The sequence below is a fragment of the Rhinolophus sinicus genome, chromosome 7 (genome assembly GCF_057876585.1).
Source record: "Rhinolophus sinicus isolate RSI-liver-muscle chromosome 7, RSI-T2T, whole genome shotgun sequence".
NCBI classification, from domain to species: domain Eukaryota; kingdom Metazoa; phylum Chordata; class Mammalia; order Chiroptera; family Rhinolophidae; genus Rhinolophus; species Rhinolophus sinicus.
The window spans coordinates 29,259,716-29,286,368 of NC_142507.1; the positions used below are offsets into that span (position 1 = coordinate 29,259,716).

The following is a 26,653-nucleotide window of genomic DNA, read 5'->3' on the forward strand; positions in this document are numbered from 1 at the left end:
TATAAGAAGCCAATCAATTGACAGAAAAGTGTTGAGTGTGATGAGAGTTCAGTAAGGATTCAACAGAATGAATAACATAAATAAAGGAGTGCCTATAACTATTTCTCTGCTTGTTTGCATAACACAACTGTAGCAAAGATGGCTGTCACGCAGGGAGAGATCCCTTTAACTACTGAGTTTAATTGTCTAGAGCTTCTTCAGCTTGTTTCCCTTTAGGGTTCCATTGAAATAGATCAGATTGATCTGATTTTAATGACATATATAGAGGCTGGATCTTAATGAAAAATTTAGAACCTAATTGAGACAGCATCTAGTCAGATCCAGAAATCCTTTCAGCTGTTTGTTTTTGTTCTTGGAAGAGGAAAGCATATTATTCCTCTAAGTCTTTCAGGGTTTATTAGTAGCCTATCTTTAGATATTAGAAAACCAAGGTATTATACTTGGTGTAAACAGAATCAAAGCTTGTCCTTTTAGATGCTGCTATGTCTTTTATGACTAGCTATTGTAATAAGTAAGTTGTGTCCTCTTAGGTATCTAATATATCTTACAGCATAAGAGTAAATCATCCACCAACTCTAATATTGTATTACAGTTGAATTTCTGGGAAATTCAACATCATTCAAATCAGCTTTTAGTATCTGAGAGAAATAGGTGGGACTCTGTATAACTCTGGAGCATTGTTGTCCAAGTAAACTTTGATCTTCCCAGGTGGAAAAGCCAAGGGGTAGTTTCTGGGTATTTTTTTTTCTTTCTTTCTTTTTTTTTTTTTTTACAGGAATGCTGAAAAAGGCGCTGTACAAATCTATCACTGAAATATATTGTCAGTACACACAGGAATAGCTAATAATATGGTATGTGGATTTGGAACTATAGGATATCTATTTATAGCTCTGAGATCCTGTGCAAATCTCCATTCTTTCCCACTAGGTTTTTTTTTTTTTACTGGAAGGATAGGAGAATTATAGGCACTCACACATGAAATTATCTTATAACCCCTCCTTTGAAACGTAATCTTGTATAATGGGTTAGTTCCAGCTAGTGCATCAGGCCTTAAAATATATTGGCAAATATTAGGTAGAGGTAAAGTATTATCAATAGATATTTAAATAGGAGTGGCTGACTTAATTTTGCCAACATCTGTACTGGAAAATGCCTAAAGTTGTATTGGAACTTCCTGCAACAAACTATCACTCTCAAGATTAGTTTCCTCTCATGTAGTTTCTTTTAAAATCATTATTTTCCCAATCTGATTCATTTAGTCCTAAATACATTTCACCCTTCTGGGAGCATCATTGGTTAGAAAGTCTCACATTATCAGGTGAGTTCCGGTAGATCTGAATAGTAAAAATATATGTTGCCCCTTAACATTTCCTAGCTAGAGAGGAACAGGTTCTGATTTAAACAGACATTGGTTGATTAGATGTCCCTACCATTTGTACAGAAGCTTTACTCCAAGGGAGAGGACAACTTAGCCTGGTGGTGTTAACAGATAAAGTAGCCCCAGTGTTAGTAAGAAAGGGAAATGCCCTCATAGTCCTTGGAATAGCTGTATGCTTGCTTCTATTTCCTTTCTTTTTCTAAATCCTATTTTAGTTTTCCACAATCCTTGCGATAACTTGTCTTTTTACAATAAAAGCAGATTCTTCTACAGGAGCTTCCGTAGCAAACCTTATTTAGTAATTCTGTTGCTTTGCTCTCAAAAACCAGTAGGTGCATTAATTGGAATAAATCAGAAAAGCCAGGATCATAAGTTCATTCTAACACTTAATTCAAATTCCTTTGCAAAGTCATCAGGGTCCTAGAGAGATCTGGGGAATCTTTAGTAGATTCCTCAGTTCAGTTTTTATACAATTGCTGATTCCCTTCTACCCGAGACCAGCTTTTCTCTAAAGGGAGCTACAATACAAGGTAGGAGAGAGAGAGGCGGAGTAAAGGAGAGTAAGTCCAGACAACAAAGTAAAGCGTACAGTAGGACAGTTGGAGAAGAGGAAAAAGTGGGGTGGTGGCATTGAGCAACTTCAGAACCTTTTTTAGTTCAGAGATAGTTTCTAAAATTTTCTTACTAAGTTCCTGAAGAAAAGAACGTCTGTTTGTACCATTTCAGAGGCTTCTATTTGCCAATTGAGGCAACCCTCCCATTTTGTTCAATTTGATGTTAAGCCGGGTTTTTCTAATTGTGCACATACAAAAAAATAATTTAGATGTCAAAAGAGCCCCATTTTGGCCATCTTAAGTTGATATCACTTCTAGTTAAATCTTTCCACGTCTGTAAGTACTTCCAAGTAAAGAGTCCCTAGTACATCTTGCAGGGGTATTAATGGGATTGAGTCTGGGAGCTTGTCAGCCTTTGAGGCATGACTTTCCATGTTAATTTTAGTTTTCTTTTGAGATCCGCAGTCTCGACAAATATCTACTGATATTGTGTAGTGGGTTGAAGTGTGATGCTTATGGGCTGAGGTCCAAGGTACTGTTACCTCCTGAGTTGCTTCAACCCTCTTACATGCCTCAGTTTCTCTCCCGGGCTATCTAGTACAACTGTGAGGGCTTAGAGCGCTAGATAACCAGCCTCTATGTGCGTCTCCCCGGACAAGTCAAATATTTAATCATAGTTGTGTTGGAATTCCCTATGGGGCCACTGCAGGTTTTGAAGAGTACCCTCAAACCCTTCCACATAGATTTTTAGTCACCTAAGAATACCCCGTATTCAGGCTAGAGGGAGTATATGCACCTTATCTTCGGAGTTGAACAAGTTCAGACTCTCATTGATGCAGCAAAAGGTTTTGTTCCAACTTGCAATACGCAATTCCAATTCAACAGCCCAAATTAAAATCCATTCACCCATTTTTTTCCTCCTGTTAGAGTTAACTCTTGTCCTTAATCTGGGTTATTTCAACCCTTCACCTTTAATGTTACCTCGATGATTAAAAAACAAAAACAAACAAACAAAACCAGCTCAGATAAAGTCAGGGCCTCCTACTTTAAAACAATTCCAAGAAAAATTCACCCAAGTTCACCCAATGAGAAGCAGAGAGCTGGTGGGGCACAACAACGCCCTGCTAGGACTTAGTACAGAATCTGGGTCTGCAGAGTGGTCCTGGGTGGGCTTTGGGATCCTGCCCACTATGCCAACTAATGTTGATGAAAAAACATCCAGCCTAAGCAAAAACTTGTAAGAGTTTATTTGAGCCAAATTGAGGATAATTGCTGGGAAAGCAAAATCTCAAGGGATTGAGAAAATGCTCCGAGAAATGGCAGTTTGCAGCTTATTTGATACATAGAATCAAAGGAGGGTTACATGAAATCCATTGGTGAAGGGGGTGGGAGAAAGCATAGTGGGGAAATCTCTAGGATTGGATAAAAGTAAATTGGAGAGACAGGTATACTTCTTTCACTGTAGGTGGATACAGGATAGTTAATAGTTCACTTTTTACAGCATATAGAGATGGTAATCAGGGACAAGAATAATAATGAGGGATTTTGTAGTTTCCTGCTCTGGTCCAGAAAAAGGGATTACTGACATTCCAAGGGCATGTTATCATAGATGCAAAAGACAACAGACAGGCTTACTTAAGGTAAAGATTGAACTTTGTCAAGGAAGCTACAGGCTGTGACTTCCAGCCATGGCCCACGTTAGGAATTATGTTCATGCCATCCTATATGTTTATTTTCAGTCTCCTGAGCTTGTCAGGTTTAATGTAGCCCCTTTTCCGTCCACATAAAGAATGTGTTTAATTTTCAGTCTGGTAGTCACATCTGCTTTCTTATTTTCTTTGTAAACAAATGTTTGAGATACAATGTTGCTTTAGCCCCAGTCCAAAGGTTATCCTGCCCAGTTTTAATATTCCGAAGGTTTGAACAGTAAAACCTGCAAGGCAGTTCCCCTGGGATGGCAGCTTAAAGTCCATTAAAAAATTTAATTACCTACTGTTTGATTGATTCAGCCCAAAGATTCCCATTGATAATTATCAACGGTTTTATTAAAATGTTTCATTTTTCTTTCTTACCTTTTCAATAGCTGTTAGCAATGGGACCAACAGTACGGATTAAAGGGGCAATGGAGCAAAACAAGAACTTCCAAAATGGTTCTGTGTCATCTCTGCGCCCCTTACCTCAGAAGAGCAGCCCAGCTTACAGCTTTATTGCTCTAGGTGCTCTAGCCAGTTAGCCAATCACCAGGCCACAAACTCCAGCTGGCCAAGCCACACTCCCTCGCCTTTCGGCTGTACCCCTCCCCCGCCTCTCCCCTATAGTAAGGGCGATTGTCAAGGGAGTGCGCAGGCGCGCAGTTTGCCCTCTTTTTTACTTCTACCAATGACTAGGCCTAAATCCGGGACCGCCTAGAAGGCGGGGCTGTGCCCCAGTCTGGCCAATGGCGCCCCGGGTCAGGGTTGAGGGGTGGGAGGTGCCTGCCAGCGGGTGGTGCAGGATTGTTCTGTCGTGAGTGGTGGGTTACCTTGTGATTATGGAGGCAGTGTTGGTGGAGGGGCTGGATGAGGAGGAGGAGCAGCTGGTGAGAAGGCATCGCAAAGAGAAAAAGGAGTTGCAAGGTGAGGGGCAAGCGGGTACCTAGAAGTCGCCGGACCCAGGGAAGGGCGCTTAGCAGGCCGGTTCTGGGGAATCTTGAGAGGCTTCTAATGTGCGTCGTCCTGGACTTCCCTAAAGTAGCAAGTGGCCTCTTCCCTTCCGCCTGCCCTTCCCCGGCGGTCCCTTAATCTCCTAAGCCTTCAGTGGCTTCCTTTTCTCAGCTCCGCCGCTTTCCCCCTGCCCTGCGCGGCAGCTCCGGTGCTGGTGTCTGAACAGCGTGCGGACCCAGGCTGTTGCACCTCCCTCCCCGGTCTCCCTTTCTTATTTCTGCCCAGTTACCGACGCTTGGCCGTAATGGGTGCTTTTGAAAATGCCTTACCTCAATTTTGAGGACTCAGAAGGGGTACTTGAAAGATTTAGACTTTAGTCATTTTTTTTTTTTTCCTTCCACAGCAAACTCACCGTTCTGTTAAGGAGATTTTTTTTGGGGGGGGGGAGGGGAGTCTCAGCTTCATCTGGGCTCTTCTCCGTAATTGTCTGATTGTTAATGTAATTACTCTTCTTCTTAATTACTTTTTGTATACCATGTCCTCTTACTCATCCCCTTATTGTTCCTATTTCTCATTTGTTCTTAACATGTGAGTTTTTGAGTTAAAAATTTTGGTGGCTTTTCAGCCAAAATTCAAGGTATGAAGAATGCTGTTCCCAAGAATGACAAAAAGAGGAGGAAGCAACTCACTGATGATGTTGCTAAGTTGGAAGCAGAAATGGAAAAGAAACAGAGAGAGGAACTGGAGCAATTGAAGCTGACTTCTAAGCAGAGTAAAGTATGGGAAATAATGTTTTTCTTTGCCTACAGTATTTGAAAGCAATTGACCAATTCTGTTATACTGTTTACTATATAAAATTATAAAATTGGAGGGAAATGAAGTCAACCATGTTCATGGGTCACCTTTTGTGACCAGGTTTACATGGTAGTGTATTTTTTGTAAAGGAGGTCAGCAAAGAATGTACACTTTAACTATTTACTTGCCCCAAGGATGAACAGATTGATAAAAGTGGACTAGAGGAAGTTTCACCAAATGAAAGTTGAAAGACCAGACTTTTAGTCCCCAGAATTGCCATTAAATATAATTGTAACCTGGGTAACGTTATTTACACTTCCTGAGCATAAATTTCTCTGCATAATATGATACAAATACTTCTGCTGTTTAAGGAAAGATTTTGTGAGAATCAAATGGGACAATGAATGTGAAATCATTTTTAAGTTATAAAAGTGCTTTATGAACAAGTTGTAATGAATGAAAATTTACTGGTGTTTATTGGGTAAATTGGAGCATACTGTCATAATTTTAACTTATTTTATCATTATAGCTAATATGTATTGTGTGCCAAGCACTATGTTTAACATATTATAAGCATTATCTCATATAATTCTCATAATAACACTCTATGAGGTGTTACCTATGAAGTAAGTGTAGGTAATTTTATTTTTTCAAGTGGGAAACAGACTCCGAGACATCTAGAACATTGTCCTGAATTCATAGTATCTATTAAGTGTCAAAGCCAGAGTTGTCTTAATTCCAGGATGTGAATGTTGAATTCTGTTATAACTTTGTATAGTGTGGTGGTTTATTGCTTCAGGTTTGGATGTCAAGGATCAGAGTTCATAACCTTACTCCATTTTGGTAGTTAGAAAAGTTCTTATGTCTATGCACATTTTTTTCTACCATAATTAAATTTTATTTTATTTGGTTCATCTTCAGTCTGCTGTTGGCAGGAAAAACAGCTTGTCTGTACTGATTTACAATGGTTGTTATTTAATTTTATTAGCCAGTCATCAAGATCCTGACCTTCTGTTCCCTTAACATTTTATTTCCAAGTTACAAGGCTTGATGCTCCAGGTGTTTAATTGTATTGTCACAATCATGGTATTCCTGATTGACTCCCCGTCTTTTCTGTTAGTTAAGATAGTTTTGTTTGTTCTCTCAGGCCTTTCAGTTTTGAGATTTCTTTCCTAGGTTTCCAAGACAAAACTGTTTGATTCTTAAGCTACATATTGTCTAACTGCTAAAATACAAACTCCCATTCTGCTTTGAACTATTATCTTTTTCATTAACTTAAGTTAGGTTTCTTTCTGAACACTGCCTGAATTCTTATGTCATTGTATTCTCTTTTTTTCTCAGATACTTCTCTCTTATCTTGCCTGTTGTCAGTATGGCAGTTTGTAAAAACAGATTCCTCTGAAAAATATAAGTATACTAATTTCCCTAAAGTTGATACCCACTCTTTGAAATCCTAATCTTATTTTGATATTTTAATCATTTGAGCCATAGCCTTGCTGAGTGCTGACTGAGTCTGTTATTAGAGGCCTCAATCTGTTTTATGTATGTATCATACATACTAAAAAATAGTTTATGTTTGCAGTAATAAAATACTAGTTAATAATCCTGATAGTTACAGGTCTAGCCTAGCATCTTGTTTTTCTTCAGCAAACATAATCTTTGTTTAATGATTAAGATTGATTGTAATATCTCAATGATAATTGTAAGTTAAATTTTACTTATACTTATCAGTTTGTAGATGGGAAAGGATAGAAAAACCTCAACTTGTTACTAGGGTCCAGAAGTAGTGCTCATCAGGTTCTGGCTAATTGTGTTGGAGAAAGACCTCTGCTGCCACATTTGGAGAATGGAAGTGTGAAGTGCTGACTGAATTGGCACTTAAAAGAAGTGTTTAGATTAATGGAGTAGGCATGCTAAGAAGGAAGGAAAGTTTGCAATGATGAGCACTATCTTTGAAGAGATATAAGGAAACTTCTTGGGAATCTGACAAATTCTCCCTTATAAATAGAGAAAGGAGACAAAACCATGCTATCTAATATTTATCTAGTGCTGTTACTCAAATTTGAATTATGGGATTACACATGTTTGTGATTTTCAATAATGTAATTATCTGATACTTTGAATAATAACAAAGTATTTTTCATTAACTAGTTAATGCTTTCTGTTTTCTTCAGATAGAGTCTGTTGCTGTTAACATTTCAAACTTGGTTCTTGAGAATCAGCTGCCTCGGATATCAAAAGCACAAAAGAGACGGGTATGAAAATCATGTCACCAAATATTTAAGTTGTGTTGTGTGCTCAGTACTACCTTAGGTATTATATAGGGGGTAGTAGAAAAAAAATTAATGGACCTCAACCAACATTGTCAAAGGACCTGAACTAACATTTATGAAGCACTTGCAATGTGCCAGATACTAGGCTAGGCTTATATATTACATGAAATCTCATTTAGTCCTGACAATAATCCTATGAAGTAGGATTTCTTGTCCCTATTTTATTTTATTTTATTTCATTTTATTTTTTAAGACAGGGAATACTTTATTCAAACCCATCAGAGAAATGGACAGGTTGGGTCTGTAACAAAGCGTCATGTTTTAAAGCATAGGCCAGTAATTGTATATGAGAGTATGTACTACTACATACAAATTAACTGATCAGACCACAGCTTTTCAATGTTTAAAACAGAATAAGCTTCCCTATAAAAGCAACACCTTTGTGACATGTTAACTTTAGTATTCCTCTCCTTCTTCCTCACCCTCTCCTTCAACAGAATCCTCACCAACCTCCTCATAATCTTTCTCAAAGGCAGCCATGTCCTCACGGGCCTCAGAAAACTCTCCTTCCTCCATGCCCTCACCCACGTACCAGTGAACAAAGGCACGCTTGGCATTCATAATGTCAAACTTGTGGTCCAGGCATGCCCAGGCCTCAGCAATAGCTGTGGTGTTGCTCAGCATGCACACAGCTTGCTGTACTTTGGCCAGGTCTCTACCAGGTACCACAGTGGGAGGCTGGTAATTAATGCCAACGTTGAAGCCAGGGGGGCACCAGTCCACAACTAGATGGTATGCTTGGTCTTGATGGTAGCAGTGGTGGCATTGACATCTTTGGGAACCACATTACAATAGGCAGCAGTGGTCACATTTCCCATCTGGTTGGCTGGCTCTAAGCACGCATTGGTGATCTCTGCTATAGAAAGCTGCTCATGGTAGGCTTTCTCAGCAGAGATGACAGGGGCATATGTGGCCAGAGGGAAGTGGATGTCGGGGATAGGGCATCCATGTTGGTCTGGAATTCAGTCAGGTCAACATTCAGGGCTCCATGAAATCTGAGGGTAGCAGTGATAGAGGACACAATTTGACCTATCCGCCTGTTCAGGTTAGTGTAGGTTGGGTGGGTGCTCAATATCAAGATTTCTGCAACAAATGTCATAGATGGCCTCATTGTCAAGCATAAAGGCACAATCAGAGTGCTCCAGGGTGGTGTGGGTGGTGAAGATGGACTTGTAGGGCTCAACTACAGTTGTGGAAACCTGTAAATGGGTAAATGGAGAACTCCAGCTTGGATTTCTTGCCATAATCAACAGAGAGACGTTCCATCAGCAGGGAGGTGAACCCAGAAACAGTTCCTCTGCCAAAGCTGCGGAAAACTAGGAAGTCCTAAAGACCTGTGCACTGGTCGGCCAGTATCCGAATTTGGTCCACGACAAGGTCAATAATCTCCTTGCCAATAGTGTAATGCCCCCAGGCATAGTTATTGGCAGCATCATCCTCGCCTGTGGTGAGCTGCTTGGGGTAGAAGAGCTGGTGGTAGGTGCCAGTGTGAATTTCATCAATGACTGTGGGTTCCAGGTCTAAAACATTGCCCTGGGCACATGCTTGCCAGCACCTGTCTCACTGAGGAAGTCATCTCCTCCAGTGGTCTTGTCACCTGGCATCTGGACATTGGGTTGGATGCCATGTTCCAGGCAGTAGAGCTCCCAGCAGGCATTGCCGATCTGGACACCAGCCTGGCCAAAGTGGATGGAGATGCACTCAAGCATGGTTGTTGCTACTTTGCAGCTGCCAGGCGGATGGCTGAGAGGAAGAGGTTGTTGCTTCTTATAGCGTGACTCTTACGTGGTCTATGTAAGGGAACCTGCCTCTTAGCCCCGTTTTATAGAGAAGAAAATAGGCCTAAGGCAATATGAAATAGCATATTCAATTTTCTGTTCACGTAGAAGGGTGGGGCTAGGTAAGGGGTGTGCGTAGGATATTTTTTTTACAAATATATTATCCCAGACTTAATCACAATCTTCAGAGTGTGGGCCAAGATGATTCTGATGCACAACTTTGGTTTAAAACTATAGTAGTAAGTGGTGAAACAAGGATTTGAACCTAGAAGTTGAGCAAGATATATAGCTATCTAAAATTCTCAGAGAATTATGTAGATACCTATGTAATGGTTAATAATGAAGAAAATTCAGAGAATTTTTTTTTTTTTTTAAATCGGAACTGTTGATGAAAGAAATTTCAAACGTAAAGAAAGTTTTAAAGAGTTTATTTTGAGCCAAGGGTTTGGGGCTAGTGTCGCAAGCAAAAATAATCAGAGGATTGAGGTAGTGCCCCTGGGAATAACAGTTTTGCAGTTTATAGATTAGAATGAAAGGAGAAGACATAAAGTTACATGAAATCAATTGGTGGCAGATTAAGGAGGTGGGAGAAAGTAAAGCGGAAAATCTCTAGGACTGGATAGAAAGTGAAATGGAGAGAGAACGTTTCTTTTATAGTGATGGGTGCAGGATAGTTAACAGGATAGTTTACAGAGGTATGGGGGTAAAAGGTAAAAATGAGGAATGTTGGTGTTGTCTCGCCCATACCGTGGTGTTTATCTTTGGAGGTCTATAGATCGATTTTAAGTATATTATTCTAGATCCACAAAAACAGTGGATAGGGCTTACTCAAGGTAGACATTAATCTATCATATAGGCCTTAGGTCATGAGTTCCCACCATTACTTGCTCAGTTAGGAATTTCTTAAGATGAAAATGTCCCATGTGGTTATTTTCAGTTTTCGAGTGTATCAGGCTTGTCAAGATAGCCTCTGTTTGTTTATAGATGGAAAGGTTAATTGGGCTAAGTGTTAAATACTTTGTTGGAAAATTAAGGAAATATAGTTTTTTAGGTAGGATATTTGAAGTAGGAGAAATTCTATGGACAAAAATGTGGGAATGAAATTTTGCATTATCAAAGAACTGTAAGGAACTGACTTATTGGAATTAGTGAGTTCATGATATCAAGTAAGGCTTTTTCACTTTAAAAAAAAAAAAGATGTTTAAATCCAATCTTTTTAGTTCCAAATACTGTTTTACTAACATTTGATGTTTTCTAGGATTTAAGTTTATTTCTAAGCTAGCTTTGAATCTGATAATTTAGTATGTGATTTAATAGAGCATGGACTTTGGCATCAGACAGATGGGGTTTTAATCCCACTTACTTTGTGACTTTAGGTAAAATTCTTAACCTTTTAAAGCCTTGTTTTCACATGTATAAATGGGGGGAAATAATACTTCATAGAGTTATTGTGAATACTAAGTAATATACTGTTTCCAAAGCTCTAATTCAAGGCCTGGAGAACTCCTGGGTTAACAGGTAATGGTATCATTTATCATATTAACTACTGCATAATATACTTCTTAAAAAAATTCAGCCTAAAACCAGTATCTTTGTTTGTTTGAAAGTTGATTAAATTCAAATTAGCAAACATTTTTCACACGTAGGTAAAATTTTATTCTTGAGCAAATATGATTGTGAATTTCATAGAATCGTGAAATTAGATTTCGTGACATCTTGAAAGTTATCTAGTTCAGCTTCCTACTTATGATATGTATTTTTATGATAGCCTTATGATTTTCATCTTGCTTCTATAGATCAAAAACAAAGGGCAGAATTTTTGCTTGGCATTAGCATGACACAATATTGGAATTTCCGCTACTTAGTAATTGTATTTTAGAGTAGCCTATTTAATTCTGGGAAACATGAGGCTACAACTTCTTCCTGTCTTTATAAAAACTTTTTCATCCCACCCAGACCCTTAGGCAACAAAACAAACAAAAACAAATTAAACTTCCTTATCTTTCTCAAACATTTTGTAGTTTTTTTCCTAAAATACTACATAGCTGAAATATGCAGGGTATAGCTTTTTTGGCTATACCCTCGACACATCATTTTTTATAATTAGCTTCTTTAGCACTTGGCAGAGAAAATACCCTAAAAGTAATGCCCTAAGTTTCTTTTGCTTTCTTATATTAGTAGGATTGTGAAACAGAAAACATAAAAGCTTATGATACATAAGAAAATGGAACCTGAGAACAGGGTGGGTAATTGGGTATTAGACTTATTTCAAACCTCTTTTTTTTTTGGCCAAAGGCATCAATGATTGAAAAGCTAATTAACTAATGGTGTTTATCTTTGGGAGAGCTACAACTCTGGTAGAAAAACATGATAAAACTTTATGAAGATTTATTATTGGAATGTTATAGAGCAAATCTCTTATTTTTAATCTAGAAAAGCATAGAGAGTATTTATTCAATTCAAAGAACTTCAATAAAAGATCTAAGTTCCATTAATACGAAATTTGAGAGCTGGAATGAGATCTAGTTCAGTTGCTTTTTTCTGTAAATGAGAAAACTGAGGCCCAAGTTGTCTCAATGGCATGCTGAAAGTTTGATACAAACCCAGGACTAGTAAGTACCCAGTTCTTAATGTTCCTCTTCAGAGTTTTTTTTGCTGTCTTACTATATTAACACGAGTCTAGTTTTACTGATGATATATTTATGAGTTACATACTATTTTTATCTTTTATACGTTTTCTTTAGATTTTATTGGTCTCATTCTGGCTCCAGTACTAGGGCTATGGAAACCAAAGTGCCTAGTGCCATTAGGAAACTATACTGTTGACATAAGAAATTTCCATATCTGTAGAGAATTTTTATAAGAATTTATTTGAGCTAAACTGAGGACATATGCCAGGGAGTAAGATCTCAAATGCTTCAGAGAATAACAGTTTGCACTTTCTATTATGCGTTTGAGATTAAGGAGGGAAGGAACATGAAGAAAAATTACGTGAAGGTGGGAGAAAGCAAGGCGGGGAATCAAGATTACAGGATAGTAGGATTATTTGCTCTCTTGAGGGTAGTCATTGCATTTGCTGGAGGGCTATGAAAGGGGACATTTCAAAGTGTGTTAACCTAGGTGCACAGAAACAATCGATAAGTCTTCTAAAGCAGTTTATGCTTGGGGCTTGAGTACTCACCAAGACCTGCCCAGTTAGGAACTTAGGATCAGATCACCCTATGAGGTTATATTCCATAGAATTGCTTTTTCATTTACAATACGTTGTTGGGAAAACAATCCAGTGGATATCCCACCTAGTGCCCTGGAAAAGAAATTGCTTTGTAATATTGAAGCAGAGCATAAGGAGAAAAAAATGAAGTGACTGGATTAGTATTTTAGAGGCTTCACAATGGTTTTGCAGGTAGTATAAAGTTCTACTCTTCCAGTAAATAGTACATGACATCGTTAAGACCAGCTCCCATCTGCTCCCACTTTTATTCTGATTCAGGTGCCTGGATAGAAATAGCTCTGTAGTGTTGTCTTTGGCACCTGCTGTGCTCTGCCCAGCTATATTGCCTTTGGAAATCTTTCTGTGTGCAGTTTCCTCAGAAGAGGATGAGGGGTTTTGGATTAGATGATATCTAAAGTGCTTATTTTCCCTCTCCCTTCTCAAAATGGTTTTTAGTCTTTTATAAAGTAATAGCATCACCATGTGTTTTAAGGTTTTATGCTGCTGTGATCTACAGTTGTAGGTATTCAGTGAGATAAATTTATGCATGTTACTTCTGGAATGGTTGGAATTTGGAGACAAAACTTAAATAGGTTTATGTTTTATTAGGGAGAAAATAGTTTTTGGTTCAGGTAATTCAGTTTTTGGTTTAGGTCATTTTAGGTTAATCTAGCATGGCACTTAACAGGCATTAAGTTAAATTGGAATTTGCCTTTCCATTTGCTGCTTCTTCCCCAAAGAGTTAGAGATAAGGATATGCAAATTTTTACGTTTTCCTAGGTGTACCCTGTAATTTGCTATCAATATAAAAATTTGTAGAATTCAGTTTAATTATTTTTATTCTCTTAAAAAGCATTTCCCCGTGTGAGTATACAAGTAAAACATACAGTGGAAAATTAGACAGATGCAGAAAAGTACAATGTACACACACAGCCAAATAAAACTTATTTTGTAATCCTACCATCCAGAGAAAAGTACTATAAATATTTTGTGTATGTTCTAGTGTTGTTTTTTTTTAATTAAAAAAACTATGTATGCTTAGACTTAATGTATATCAACTACAGATACTCCTCAATTTATGATAGGGTTAAGTTCTGATACACCCATCATAAGTTGCAAATATCATTTAAGTTGAAAATGCATTTAATTCACCTAATCTTTTGAACATAGTAGCTTAGCCTAACTTACCTGAAACGTGCTCAGATCACTTACATTTACCTACAGTTGGGCAAAATCATCTAACACAGTGAATGCACTATAGAATATTAGTTGTTTACCTTTGGTCACATGGCTGACTGGGAGCTGTGGCTCACTGCCGCTGCCCAGCATCATGAGAGCTGTATCCTACTGCATATTGCTAACCTGAGAAAAGATCAAAATAGAAAATTCAAAGGTTTCCATTGAATGTATGACGTATATGTTTTCACACTATTGTAAAGTCGAAAAATTATAAGTCGTACCATCGAAAGTTGGGGACCGTTTTTATGTACCTGTCTTTTTTGCCCCCAAACTCATCTCTTGACAGTTTTCTCTGGTAATGTGTTCATTTATAAAACAGTGCTTCTGGCTTTTGATCCTTGCTAGTCCAACTGTCAGGATTTATCTTCTCTTCTCCAGCCTTCTCACTCTACCTCCTATCCATTCTTCATGTCACAGATCTTATTGACCTCTCCCTGCCTCATCCTTGTATATGTTTTATGGGAAGATTTCTTACAACATTTGAATAAGGAAAGCAAGTTGCAGAATGTAATGTATACTATTTTTGTTAAAAACTTTTTATACATTTTCTATGAGTGCATCTATATTTATTAAAATGTATAGAGAAAAAATTGAGAAGGATATACAGCAGACCTCCAGAGCAGGCACTGGTCCTTAAGGAGAACTTTATCTGTAATATTTTAATTTTTATGAAGAATATTTTTCTGTTACGTTAATAAAATGTGTATGCTTGTGTTTACACATATATTTTTTAAAAGCCAGATAAATAGAGTTCCTGTACCCGTCTAAATGCTTTAGCATGTTAATGCCTCACTGATTGAGTGGTAAGTTAAAAAGCTTGCTGTAGCATGGACTTAAATATAATGATATGCTTTAAGTCCTAGGACAAGTCAGTCTTAATACAGTACATTGAAATCAGTAAGTAAAGCTTTAGGAAACTTGGCAAGTAGTTTTTAAATTTTTCAAAGAAAAATTTGAGAGCTTTTGTCTAGGTGCAGAGCTAGGTGCTGGGAACATACAGATGAGAAAGATAGTTTGCCTCTAAAGGATTTCAGAGTACAGAACATTCTTCAAGTGATGAGATCATCAATATGATCTTGTGGGAGAAGGGAGAAAAATGGCAACAATGTTTTGAGGATCTTACATTTCTATCTCCTTAATAAATGTGAATTAGTCCTAATTATTATGAATTAACTTTCCTACATTCTCTTAGGACAAAAAAGCTGCATTAGAAAAGGAGCGGAAAGAAAGGATAGCTGAAGCTGAAATTGAGAACCTATCTGGAGCTAGACATGTAGAAAGTGAAAAACTTGCTGAAATACTGGCAGCTAGACAGTTGGAAATTAAACAGATTCCATCTGATGGCCACTGTATGTATAGAGCCATTGAAGATCAACTGAAAGAACAGGAATGCCCTCTGACTGTGGCTGCCTTAAGAAGTCAGACTGCTGAATATATGCAAAGCCATGTGGAAGAATTTCTGCCATTTTTAACAAACCCTAATACAGGAGATATGTATACTCCAGGTAATTTAGTTTTCTTTACTATGTCTTGTTGCAGTTGTGGTTGTTATTATTAAATAAAGTGCTTCTTGGGACTGAGAATAAAAACTCGATAGTCCTTATGGCGAAAAATATCTCAAAATTTAGGCAGAATTATTTTCTATAATTTTAATAGATACTAGTACATTTTGCTTTATTAAGATCTTTTAAGTACTCAACCATTTTATAGTTAAACTATATTAGTCATTTTATATAAGATACTGATGCAAATAACGTGAATGCTTCCAAAATAACATGTGGAAGCACTACATATCTGATGCTATCTCTGGGAAAGGAGTTTCAACTCATTTGTACTTCCCCCTGATTCTTTTTTCACATTTTTTTTTTTTTAAGTATTTTACTGGGGCAGGGGAACAGGACTTTATTGGGGAACAATATGTACTTCCAGGCCTTTTTTCCAAGTCAAATTGTTGTCCTTTCAATCTTAGTTGTAGAGGGTGCCGTTCAGTTTCAAGTTGTTTGTTGTTCTTTCAGTCTTAGTTGTGGAGGGCGCGGTTCAGCTCCAGGTCCAGTTGCCGTTTCTAGTTGCAGGGCGCACAGCCCACCATCCTTTGTGGGAGTCGAACCGGCAACCTTGTGGTTTAGAGGACGCACTCCAACCAACTGAGCCATCCAGGAGCTCAGCGGCAGCTCAGCTGAAGGTGCCGTGTTCAATTTAATTGCAGGGGACACTGCCCACCCTCCCTGGCGGGAGTCGAGGAATCGAACTGGTAACCTTGTGGTTGAGAGGATGCGCTCCAACCAACTGAGCCATCCGGGAGCTCAGCGGCAGCTCAGCTCAAGGTGCCGTGTTCAGTCTTAGTTGCAGGGGGTGCTGCCCTTGCGGGACTTGAGGAATTAACTGGCAACCTTGTGGTTGAGAGCCCACTGGCCCATGTGGAAATCAAACCGGCAGCCTTCGGAGTTAGGAGCATGGAGCTCTAACCACCTGAGCCACTGGGCCGGCCCTCACATTTCTTATGTTATAGGGGACCTGATTTTATAGAGGCTACGTTTTTCTTTTTTTGGTATACTCTTTTGGGTGCAGATTTAGGCTTTAAAATACATGTCAAAATAGTGAATAAGGTGACAGTTTTGGCGGTGGACATTACTTGGGATAAAAAGAAGGAAGTAGGCTTGTTATGTAGTTAGGTCTGTGGGCCTCAGGCTGAGGGAGGGAAGCAGAAATGTATTGTTTTGCTCTTGGATGGTAAGATGGTAGAAAATTAGAATGTGTTAAGTTTGGATCTAGGAATTGGATTAAATTCTGGAGAGTACAGGTAAAGAAGGAGAAAATTCGTATCTTGACCAGTTTCATCAGGAACGTGGGAGCAATAGAGGGATCTTATAACATGAGTTATGGAAATTATTAAGTGCTATATTTTGTTTATTTTTTACAGAAGAGTTTGGAAAGTACTGTGATGATATTATAAACACAGCTGCATGGGGAGGTCAGCTTGAGGTAAGTTTGTAGTTATTCATAGTGATTGTGGATTGTTAAATTATTTCTAAATCCCATCTGTAGTATTCAGATGATCCCAATTTCTCTTTGAAGATTCCTTTTCTTTGTATATTTGCTAGCTTTTTACTGACAAAGCATTGAAGTAGTAGGGGGTTAACATTCTTAGGCCTTTAGGTATGTACCTTCAGGAAGTGAAACACTATTTCATTTTAAATTGCCCAGTGTTTGATCTGTGGGTTGGTGAGGATAGTTTTGGATCTGCGTAAGTGTTTCCATTTGTGATGCTGGTATTGGCAATATATTTGTTCTTTTTGGACTTAATGAATGTTAACGATTTTACTCAAGCAAAGTTAATATTGACCTTAGTAGCTCAGCTGATGAAAGTCAGTATTGGAAAAATAACATTCATTACATCAGAAATAGAAAACAATATTTTTATGTTAAATTACAGATCAAATCTGCCATACACATCTTTTAGAATTGTGTCTTGAATTCCTAGTTGATAATGACTGACTGACTTGAAAGCAGTATTGGTGCATTAAAATTCATATGTAAGAAAACTGTGTTTAGTCACTTGTAGAGAGTTAATCAGGATTTTTTTTTTAGCTCTAATTATTTGATGTGCTTTGTTAACTTTGTTTCATTAAAATAAAATAAACAAAACATTTAAGAGGTCCAAGTGGTGATGAGGCAGCTTGGGTTATTAGAAACTCAGGAGATAAGAGGGAAAGTCTTGGATTTGGGTCCTGGCTTTTCCTTTCACTTCTCAGTTTTGTGACCTTGCTTCCTGCAAGGAGGCAACCTCCTGAGCTCGAATTTCCTAATTATAGAATAGGAATATTAAAACCCCTGTGTGTACTGGGTAGGTCGTTTGTGGACACTAAATAAGGCAGAGTATATGCATAAAAGTTTGTAAGCTAAAGTACCAGATGGATGAATCTAGCACTCTTAATATTGTATAACGATTAGTCATCTTGAATAGTTTGTGGATTTGAGTATTTTACTTTAAGAACTGTTGTTTGAAGATATGACATGAGTGCTTCTTCAAAATTTTTCTGAGCAGTGCTATATTTGTACCTCTTCCGAGCCACTGGAGGGAACTGCCTATTCGTTTTGTGTGCCTCTCCTGGGTCTCTGAAACTCAGGAAGTTTTCATAGTAGCTTTATGACTACATTTGGAGTAAAGATGCTTGAACTTTGTTATGAGGATCACAAGTTAATATGAGTATTAGAGACCTAAGTGACTCTTTAAGTAAAAAAAAAAAAAAAAAAAAAAAAAAGCTTTAGAAAAATCCCTTGAAGGACATTTCTTTTAAGTTGTTCATCTCTGAATCCATACGAAACAAGAGTTGCTGTTTTCACAACGGGGTAAATTTAAATTATTAAAGAGAAAAATCTTTAAATGATTTCTGAAGACTTAGAAGGAATGTTAAGATTTCCAGAATTTCCTTCGCACCCTCCATTCCAAGGTAGCTTTTAAAAAATGTTTTTTGTAGGTATGAGAAAAAAGTGCCTCAAAGGTATATTTTTATGAGATAGAGTATGAGATTAAATTTGCCGCCGCAAAACATGGAACCTTTTTCATATTCCTGAAGTAATTTCTTACATTCTTTAAAAAGACCATGCTTCCTAAAGGGACCATGCTTTAAGACAGAATGGTCTTCTAATGGGGTCAATACATAGATCTGGGCACTATGATTAAAGACTGTTAAATGATTCATTTGTTTAGGAACTTCCTCCGTTCACTCATTTTATTTCTTTGTGCTTGACTTTAGGGAGGCCTCTTAACCTTTCCCTGCCTCAGATTCTAGATCTTTAAAATAAGTGTAACAGTAGTACCTATCCCATCAGGTTATGTGAGGATTGCATGCATTAATAACTATTATTCATCTGGCTTTAAGCTCTAATTTTATGTTGTATGGTGTGAAACTTGTATGTTAATCGGATGGAAATTACATGAAAGGATAGTGCAGTTCATATGCATAACTCATTCTATTTGTGCCTTGAAAATTACAGAGTAGTGGCTGTCAATATTAGTTGTACATTAGAATCATCTGAAAAGCTTAAAAAAATGAAAAAATAAGCCTCCTATTCTGCCTTGTTCCCTCTCTTTACCCCTCTCCCGCCAAAATTGTAATTGATTTGGTCTGATGCCTGAACAGTGGTTTTTTTTTTTTAGATTTTTTTTTTTTTTTTTATTGGGGAAGGAGAACAGGACTTTATTGGGGAACAGTATGTACTTCCAGGACTTTTTTCCAAGTCAAGTTGTTGTCCTTTCAATCTTAGTTGTGGAGGGTGCCATTCAGCTTCAAATTGTTGTCCTTTCAGTCTTAGCTGTGGAGGGCACAGCTCAGCTCCAGGTCCAGTTGCCATTGCTAGTTGCAGGGGGCACAGTCTACCATCCTTTGTGGGAGTCGAACCAGCAACCTTGTGGTTGAGAGGATGCGCTCCAACCAACTGAGCCATCTGGGAGCTCAGCGGCAGCTCAGATCAAGGTGCCGTGTTCAATCTTAGTTGCAGGGGCAGAGCCCGTCATCCCTCGTGGGACTCAAGGAATTGAACTGGAAACTTTGTGGTTGAGAGTCCGTACTCCAACCAACTGAACCATCCGGGACACAGCTCAGCTTAAGGTGCCGTGTTCAATCTTAGTTGCAGGGGGCAGAGCCCACCATCCCTTGCGGGTCTCAAGGAGTTGAACTGGCAACCTTGTGGTTGAGAGCCCGCTGGCCCATGTGGGAATCGAACCGGCAGCCTTCGGAGTTAGGAGCATGGAGCTCTTAACCACCTGAGCCACTGGGCCGGCCCCCCAAACAGTAGTTTTTAAAAACTTTTTATTATGGAAATTTTCACTTATATTCAAAAGTGCAGAGACTAGTATAATGAACCCAATATTCATCCCCTCACTTTATTAACTATTGACATTTCTAAGAAGCTGTTGTGTAGCTAGGGCTTGAAATTTCTGCATTTGATTTAATAAATATTTATTTGTTAATTCAACAAATATGTATTAAGTGCCTACTATGTGCCAGGCTCTCAGTGTACAGTGAAGAATAGAGCGGATCCCTGCTCTGACTGATTGCACTATTCATGCATGCGTATCTTAGTAGTTTATTATTTCAATAAGATTTACATTTTTTTTTTTAATAATGCATTTTCTTTTCTATAGCTAAGAGCCCTGTCTCATATTTTACAAACACCGATAGAGATAATACAGGCAGATTCTCCTCCTATTGTAGTTGGCGAAGAATATCCCCAAAAACCATTAATACTTGTGTAAGTACCTAGAAATGTCTACTGTTATATTTTTCATAATTAAGACAAAAAGGATTATTAAAAGATTTTAGGTTGTGTTGTTGATTAATCAAAAAAAAATATTGTCAGTGGAATTAATTATGCTTATTTTATGTTAAAGGCAATTATAAAATCAGAAACAATTGTCAAAATACGTGATTTAGATACTTGTTTAAATCTCTGGTGATTTATTCTTGTGTATGTTAAGAATAGAGTCATTTCTAAAGGTTAGAAATTTTAGCATTAGTTTGCATATTGACATTAATAATTATAAAAGTTTCAACAAGTGAAAAGGCTGAAATATATTCATATGCCTGATTATTCCTTAGAGATTTTTTTTCTTCATATTGTAAAAGTATTTTATGTGATTGAGAAATCTCTGAAACACAGCATGGAGAGTTTGCTACTGGTTTTAGTGTTCATTAGCTAAACCTACTAAGGTGGTCATTAATGGCTTGGATTTAGGTAAAAATTTAAGCTTATTGAGCACTCAGTATTTCAATCTTTTTTTCCCTACAGTGATTGTGTTTTACCTAAACTCAACAGACAGGTTTACAGATCTTACTGACTGCTACTGCTTTTCACATGGTGTTGAACTTTTAAGTAAAATGCTTATGTAGTTTATTGAATGATACCTCTGTGGAGTGATTCATTCAGAGTTCTTGGTTTTATATACATAATAAGTGTTTATAAACATTCTTCAAAACTACTCATTTCTTTTTTTTTATTTCAGATATATGAGACATGCATATGGTTTAGGAGAACATTACAATTCTGTTACATGGTTGGTGAACAGAGCTACTGAAAATTGCAGCTAGTTTACAAAATGTTGCACAACTATGTTTTAGTAAAGAATGCCGATACGAGTATTCGTACCAAGTGCTGGATTGTTCTAAATGTGACTGAAAAACACAGCTATTTTAATCAGGTTTTATAGCAAAGCTGCTAACAGGTTTTTAAAAAAAAATGTCAGAGATAAACTTTAACCAGTGTCCCCTACGTGATATTTTAAAAACACAAGTCCATTATGGAGAACATCATTTATAGACCAAGATGCAACCCTATTTGCTGATGTTTTTATTAATGTAGGATTTCCTGAACATCCTGTTGAAATAAATCTTAAGTGTTTTACTAAAAGCTTTCAGTAACCATTTTAATGTAATTTTTCTTGAAGAATTGAAATGACTCAATCTCTTTGTCATTGCCATAATATGGTGTTGGTGATAATCACATTTAATGCTTATGAATGAACTTTATTGCAGTAACTTTGGTATTGATGGGATTAATTCTGTGAAGCTTTTATAACTCCATCAAAGTGCAGCTAAGAAGCTTGCTTTAATGATTAAGAATTTTAAAATATTTTTTCCGACGGGAATCAGTTGTTAAGTTTTAAGAAATGAGACAAATTTAAAGGTAAATAGAAGATGTTCCGTGTCAGATTTAAACTTCTAAAAAATTATAGATTATCCTTTTATTTGTGTGTAACTTAAAAAGACCCAACAAATTACTGTCTAATTCATTTGTTACTACTTGTTGTTTCTTAAACTTCAGAAAGGAATTAGTACCATAATTTCTTGATTATCTTCATAACTACAAATTTTTATATCCTTTGTTGTGTTTTCTTCATCACTACTAAGCTGCTTTTCTTTTCTTGCAGCTTTTTCCACTAAGAAAGAGTTTGTGGCCTCTTTTACTCTTTAATTTGTATAAGTTGAAGGAATAGCAATGCAAAAAGATTCCAGGCCAAATTTACTTCAAATTCTTCCTTTTTCCAATGTGTCTTACAAATTTTTCTCTCTTTGTTTCATTTTCCAGGATTAAAAGAAAACCTTTATTACTTGTTATTTTGTTAGCCTTATTTATTAATGTAACCTTTCTTTAGCCTCAAGTATTTGAGAATTTTTGTATTACATGTGTGGATAAAGTTGAAAGCCGCTCTTTGAGAGTCAAGACTGTATAGTGAAATCAGTATACAGTACTTTTTGGTGTGAATGATTTATCTAACTCAGAGTTCAGGTTTCACACAATAGTATTCTTTCTAAGAAGATGGCACCCATATATACAAATGTGTCAAATAATTTATATGTAAGGGAGTATTGTGAAAAACAAGATCTTTTTGGTTGGGTCTATTTTCTCCCAGTTAGAAATAACTAGTAACATTTAGCATGAAGTTTACAATATTTGATTTTTGCTCCATGAATGCAACTAATTTTTGCAATTAAATATGGAGTTTATAATTCTAAAAATGGGTTGTCAATCTCATGTGCCTAGCAGGTGACAATGTGGGAAGCTGGTCAACTACAGCAAGAGTATGACATGAAGGTATTCCAGTTCAAGAGATTAAAAACCATTCTGCCTGTCAAAATGTATTCTGAAGATTGCCTTTTTTGTAAGCCATGATCTGAGCTTTTTTTTGGGGTCTGAAATTTATAAAATAATGAAATTATAAAATACTAAACACCTTGGTTTTATTTTAAAGTAATGTTACTTTAAAATTAAAAGATAAGCATTAATAAAATCAGATACCATAAAACCTAGTAATTATAAATTCCATCTATATTTAAAGTATTCTAAAATAACTTATTGGTAGCTTTTTTTTTTCCTAAAAGATTAATAGAGTTTTCTTGATTATAGGTTTATTTTTTATTTTTATTATTTTTTATTTTTAAAGGGCCAATATGGTCATGAACTAGATTTATATGGTTAGCTTCTGTTCTTTCATAAAAGTGCAGATAAAAATTGAAGTCTTTAAAAAATGGCAGATGTTAATTTAAAAGCAGATATACTAATTTAGTTTGCTGTATGATGATAATCTAATGGAAGTTTCATAAGCTTTTTTTTGTCCTAACTTGAAAAGTACGTTAGAGTTCTAAAATCGTGTTAAGCCAAGAATTTTATTCACTTAAATATGTTTACAACTTCTGTAAAGCAAAAAAGAGTGTGTATAACTATAGTGAGCAATATAGTTTTGTTCATATCTGTGCCAGAAGAAGAATAAAATGAATTAAAATAAACATTTGTTCAAATTGTTATTCTTTAACAATTTTAGAATATAGAAATAGAGGAACTCATTTCTTTTTAGAATTTTATCCAGCCTTTATTTTGTCCTTGCACATAGTTGAAAATAATAAAATAACAGATTGTTATATTTAAAAGATTTGGAATAAGTATATGAACACAGCATTATGCCCAAACAGAATAGAGGGAGATAATAAAATATAGCCATTTAAGGCATGGCGCTTAGAAATCAGATTGAAGTTTAGAACCTTTTAGAATAATGAAGGTTTGTTTAGGGCAAGTGAATTAGAAGAATATTTTCAGAGTGGTGGGTGTTAAAGGAGAAAAGAAAAACATTTGTATTTGTGTATAAAAATGTGAAGGAAGCTTATGCAAGTTATTATGCTGGTACACATTTGTTAATATATTGTCTTGGTACATGTCATGAACTAGCTAAAGGAGTAGATCAATTGTTTTTCTGATAATTTAATTAGTAATTTCATACTGTTTCTACTTTTATTGAACAAACGAGAGTGTTTTTTCTTCCTGTCAAGTATATTTTCATATACATCAATTCTTCTACTTATTTATGTGTTTTATATTACATAATATAATACCCGGTCTTCTATTATGTAAGACCCAGTCTTACATAAGACCCAGTATTATATTTATTATATTATATTGTGTTATATTATAAAAGACCCGGTGTTATGTTATGTTATGTTATGTTATGTTATGTTATGTTATGTTATGTTATGTTATGTTATATTATATTCCTGATCTTATATTAAAATAAGACCGGGTCTTATATTAATTTTTGCTCCAAAAGACGCGTTAGAACTGATGGTCTGGCTAGGTCTTATTTTCGGGGAAACATGGTAAAACAGACTCTATGTTGTAGAAAAACTAGAACTCATGGGGTTTCTAAGTAAGTTTTTCAAAGTAAATTTTAGGAAGCAATCAGTTCTTGTTCTTTACCCCCCACCATTGTTCCCTTCTACTTGAAGACCTTTGAACTGACATTTGAGTTGAATATTTCACCCAACCTGCTTCACCCAGCTAACTAATCTAGCCTCGGTTTAAATAGAACCTACCTTGGCTAGCCCCCCAGATTTATAAAGCTTGTTTTAATTATTGTTGAAGAGTGACACGATTTGCACATGGAGCTATTTATTTAAACGTCTTTTTGAAATATATGTATATATTCTTCAATCAACAACAGTATTGAAGGCTCCACCACTCCAATGAAACTGCTTCTAAGAGTAGTACCAGTGACCACTTAACCTGTTTTTATCTTACTGGAAATTTCTGCTGCATTTAATACTAGACCTTTCGTTCCTTGAGAAATTCTCTCTTTTCATAACACTACTCTTTGCTAGCTCCTCCTCCTTAGTCTCTGTTCTGGGCTGTGCCTCTTCCACTGACTTGTTTTTCAGGTTGTTACTCTTGACCATCTTGTTCTCATGCTATACCAGAGCTCCATCTGGGTTAACATTGAATTTAAGGTTCTTAGTACTGTGCTGAGTTCACAAGATGATGCTGTCTCAGTCAATCAATCAGTCAACAATTAATCAGTCAATTGGTGTGATTTTTCAATTTTCCTGCCAAATAGATTGATTTCTGATTGCTGACAAAGCTGTGGATGCTGACCTTCCACGAGGTTATCCCATACAGCAGAGAGCTCAACAATCCTTTCAGCTGGGAGTCCATAGTGAGTACATTTAAGAACCAGGTGATAATTCAAAAGTTTGAAATAGTAAACCCCATCTCCTTTTCTACATTTCTCTTCCTAGTTTTTTTATGTCTTCATAAATCTGAGCTTGTGCTACAGCCTTACCCTGCCAAATATTATCCAATTCCTGTTCCCCTATTTCACATCTTAAGTTGTGGTTACCCCATCTGATGTACCTATGAGATCAGGTTCTAGTCACAGTCTTAACCCACATTCTACCCTCTCATTTCCTTTCTATCCCTTTTTCTGTCTCAGAATAGTACAGAAGACTCAAAATAGTATAGAAGTCTCTAGTCTTACTCCATTAAACTCTCCTTTCCTTCATACTGCTAAAGTGAACTGCCAGAAATGCAAATCTGACTATTATCTTCCTAACCTAAACTTTCCAGTGGCTCCTTAATACTATAGGATGAAGTACAATCTCCTAATGGCATTTAAGCAAGGTCCTTCATGACTGGTCCTATGTACCTCTCCAGCATCAGCTCTCGTCACTACTTTTCTTAAACTTATGTGCTAGAATTATTTATATTCCCCGTGGCCTGATGTATTTCATGCCTGTGAATAATTTTTTTCATGCTCCTTTTATTACATGCTTTCCTCTTCACATTTTTTATTTCATTAACTGGTTAATTCTTTTGAACTCATTATGAGTGTATTTCAGTCAACAGCAGGAAGTCTTCCTTGAACCAGCAAAGTGGGTTATTTGCCACTTTGTGTGCTTATTTAAATTAGCATTTATTGCATTGAAATGTAGGCTTCATGAGAGACGTGACCTAATTTGTCTTCATTATTACGTTCCCAGTGCATCAGTGCCCAGCATGTAATTGCCACTTATTATATCTGATTATTATGGTAATCATTTCACAACATATGCTTGTACATATATCAAATCAGGTTGTACACCTTAAACAAATACAATCTTATTATATGTCACCTATATCTCAGTAAAACTGGAAAATAAACTGATGAATAAATGACCTGTTTACATTTCTTTTTTTTTTTCTTTCTAACCTCTCTAGCCTTAGCTCTTTGAGGGCAATTACTATGACTTACTCATTGTATACTAGACATCTTGGACAGTGCCTGAGAAATGGACACTCAATGTTTTTAACTTCTGTGAGCCTCATGTTTCTTTTTTTCCATATTTGTATGACTCAATTTATGCTCAATTTTATGACTCAATTTTCCTATATTTATATGACTCAATTGTATGACTCAATTATGGACTTTATGTTAGGTGCTCTTTTAGACAACACCAAAGTTTAAATTACCAGTTTAATATACATTTACCGAATGCCTGTTCTATGCCAAGCGTGCTATAGAGATTGCAGTTCAAATATGTAGCAAGGGAGAAATAGGAAAAGAACAATGATGCAAAGCATTAAATGCTAAACTAGAGTTTGTATGAAGTCCTCTTTCAACAGAAGTATGGAAGCAGTTCTGCTTGGAGAGAAGGTCATGGTTCAAGAAAAATGATAGAGGAAATACTTGAGCAGATTCTGCAAAGGATTAGGAACAGCTAGGCTGGTAGTTAGGTGGAAAAGGCACATAGGCAAAATCAACAGCATAGCAAATGAATAAATGTACTCGATGCTGTGGAATAGCAAGTGGTCTAAAGTTACAAGGTTTGTGACAGGAGATAAAGCTGGAGCTAGACTGATGAGTTTTGAGTCCCAACTCAATAGTTGGGATTATAACTTACAAGCAATGTAAGTTAAAAG

The 26,653-nt window shown here is 36.6% G+C and overlaps 1 protein-coding gene and 1 pseudogene across 2 annotated transcripts; one reads left to right on the forward strand and one right to left on the reverse strand.

The window, feature by feature from the left end:
* Window positions 1-4,389: 4,389 nt before the first annotated feature.
* OTUD6B (OTU deubiquitinase 6B) lies at window positions 4,390-25,909 on the forward strand. Of its 2 annotated transcripts, none has more exons than XM_019716808.3 (7): window positions 4,390-4,547; window positions 5,200-5,351; window positions 7,544-7,624; window positions 15,123-15,435; window positions 16,851-16,912; window positions 20,079-20,185; window positions 20,937-25,909. In XM_019716808.3, exons 1-7 carry the CDS (start codon window positions 4,463-4,465, stop codon window positions 21,019-21,021), a joined length of 885 nt encoding a protein of 294 aa, XP_019572367.1. In that variant the 5' UTR covers window positions 4,390-4,462; the 3' UTR covers window positions 21,022-25,909. The 2 variants fall into 2 exon arrangements, with proteins under 2 accessions (XP_019572367.1, XP_074175172.1); XM_074319071.2 differs by having other exon boundaries at window positions 24,813-25,909.
* Window positions 8,076-9,411, reverse strand: LOC109437517 (tubulin alpha-1A chain-like; annotated as a pseudogene).
* Window positions 25,910-26,653: the final 744 nt, after the last annotated feature.

Bases quoted from the DNA above. Each gene is read 5' to 3' on its own strand.
- OTUD6B (XM_019716808.3), top strand. From the start codon at position 4,463: ATGGAGGCAGTGTTGGTGGAGGGGCTGGATGAGGAGGAGGAGCAGCTG. The intron at 5,352-7,543 runs GTATGGGAAATA...TGTTTTCTTCAG, and splicing joins TGACTTCTAAGCAGAGTAAA to ATAGAGTCTGTTGCTGTTAA. The intron at 20,186-20,936 runs GTAAGTACCTAG...TTTTTATTTCAG, and splicing joins CAAAAACCATTAATACTTGT to ATATATGAGACATGCATATG.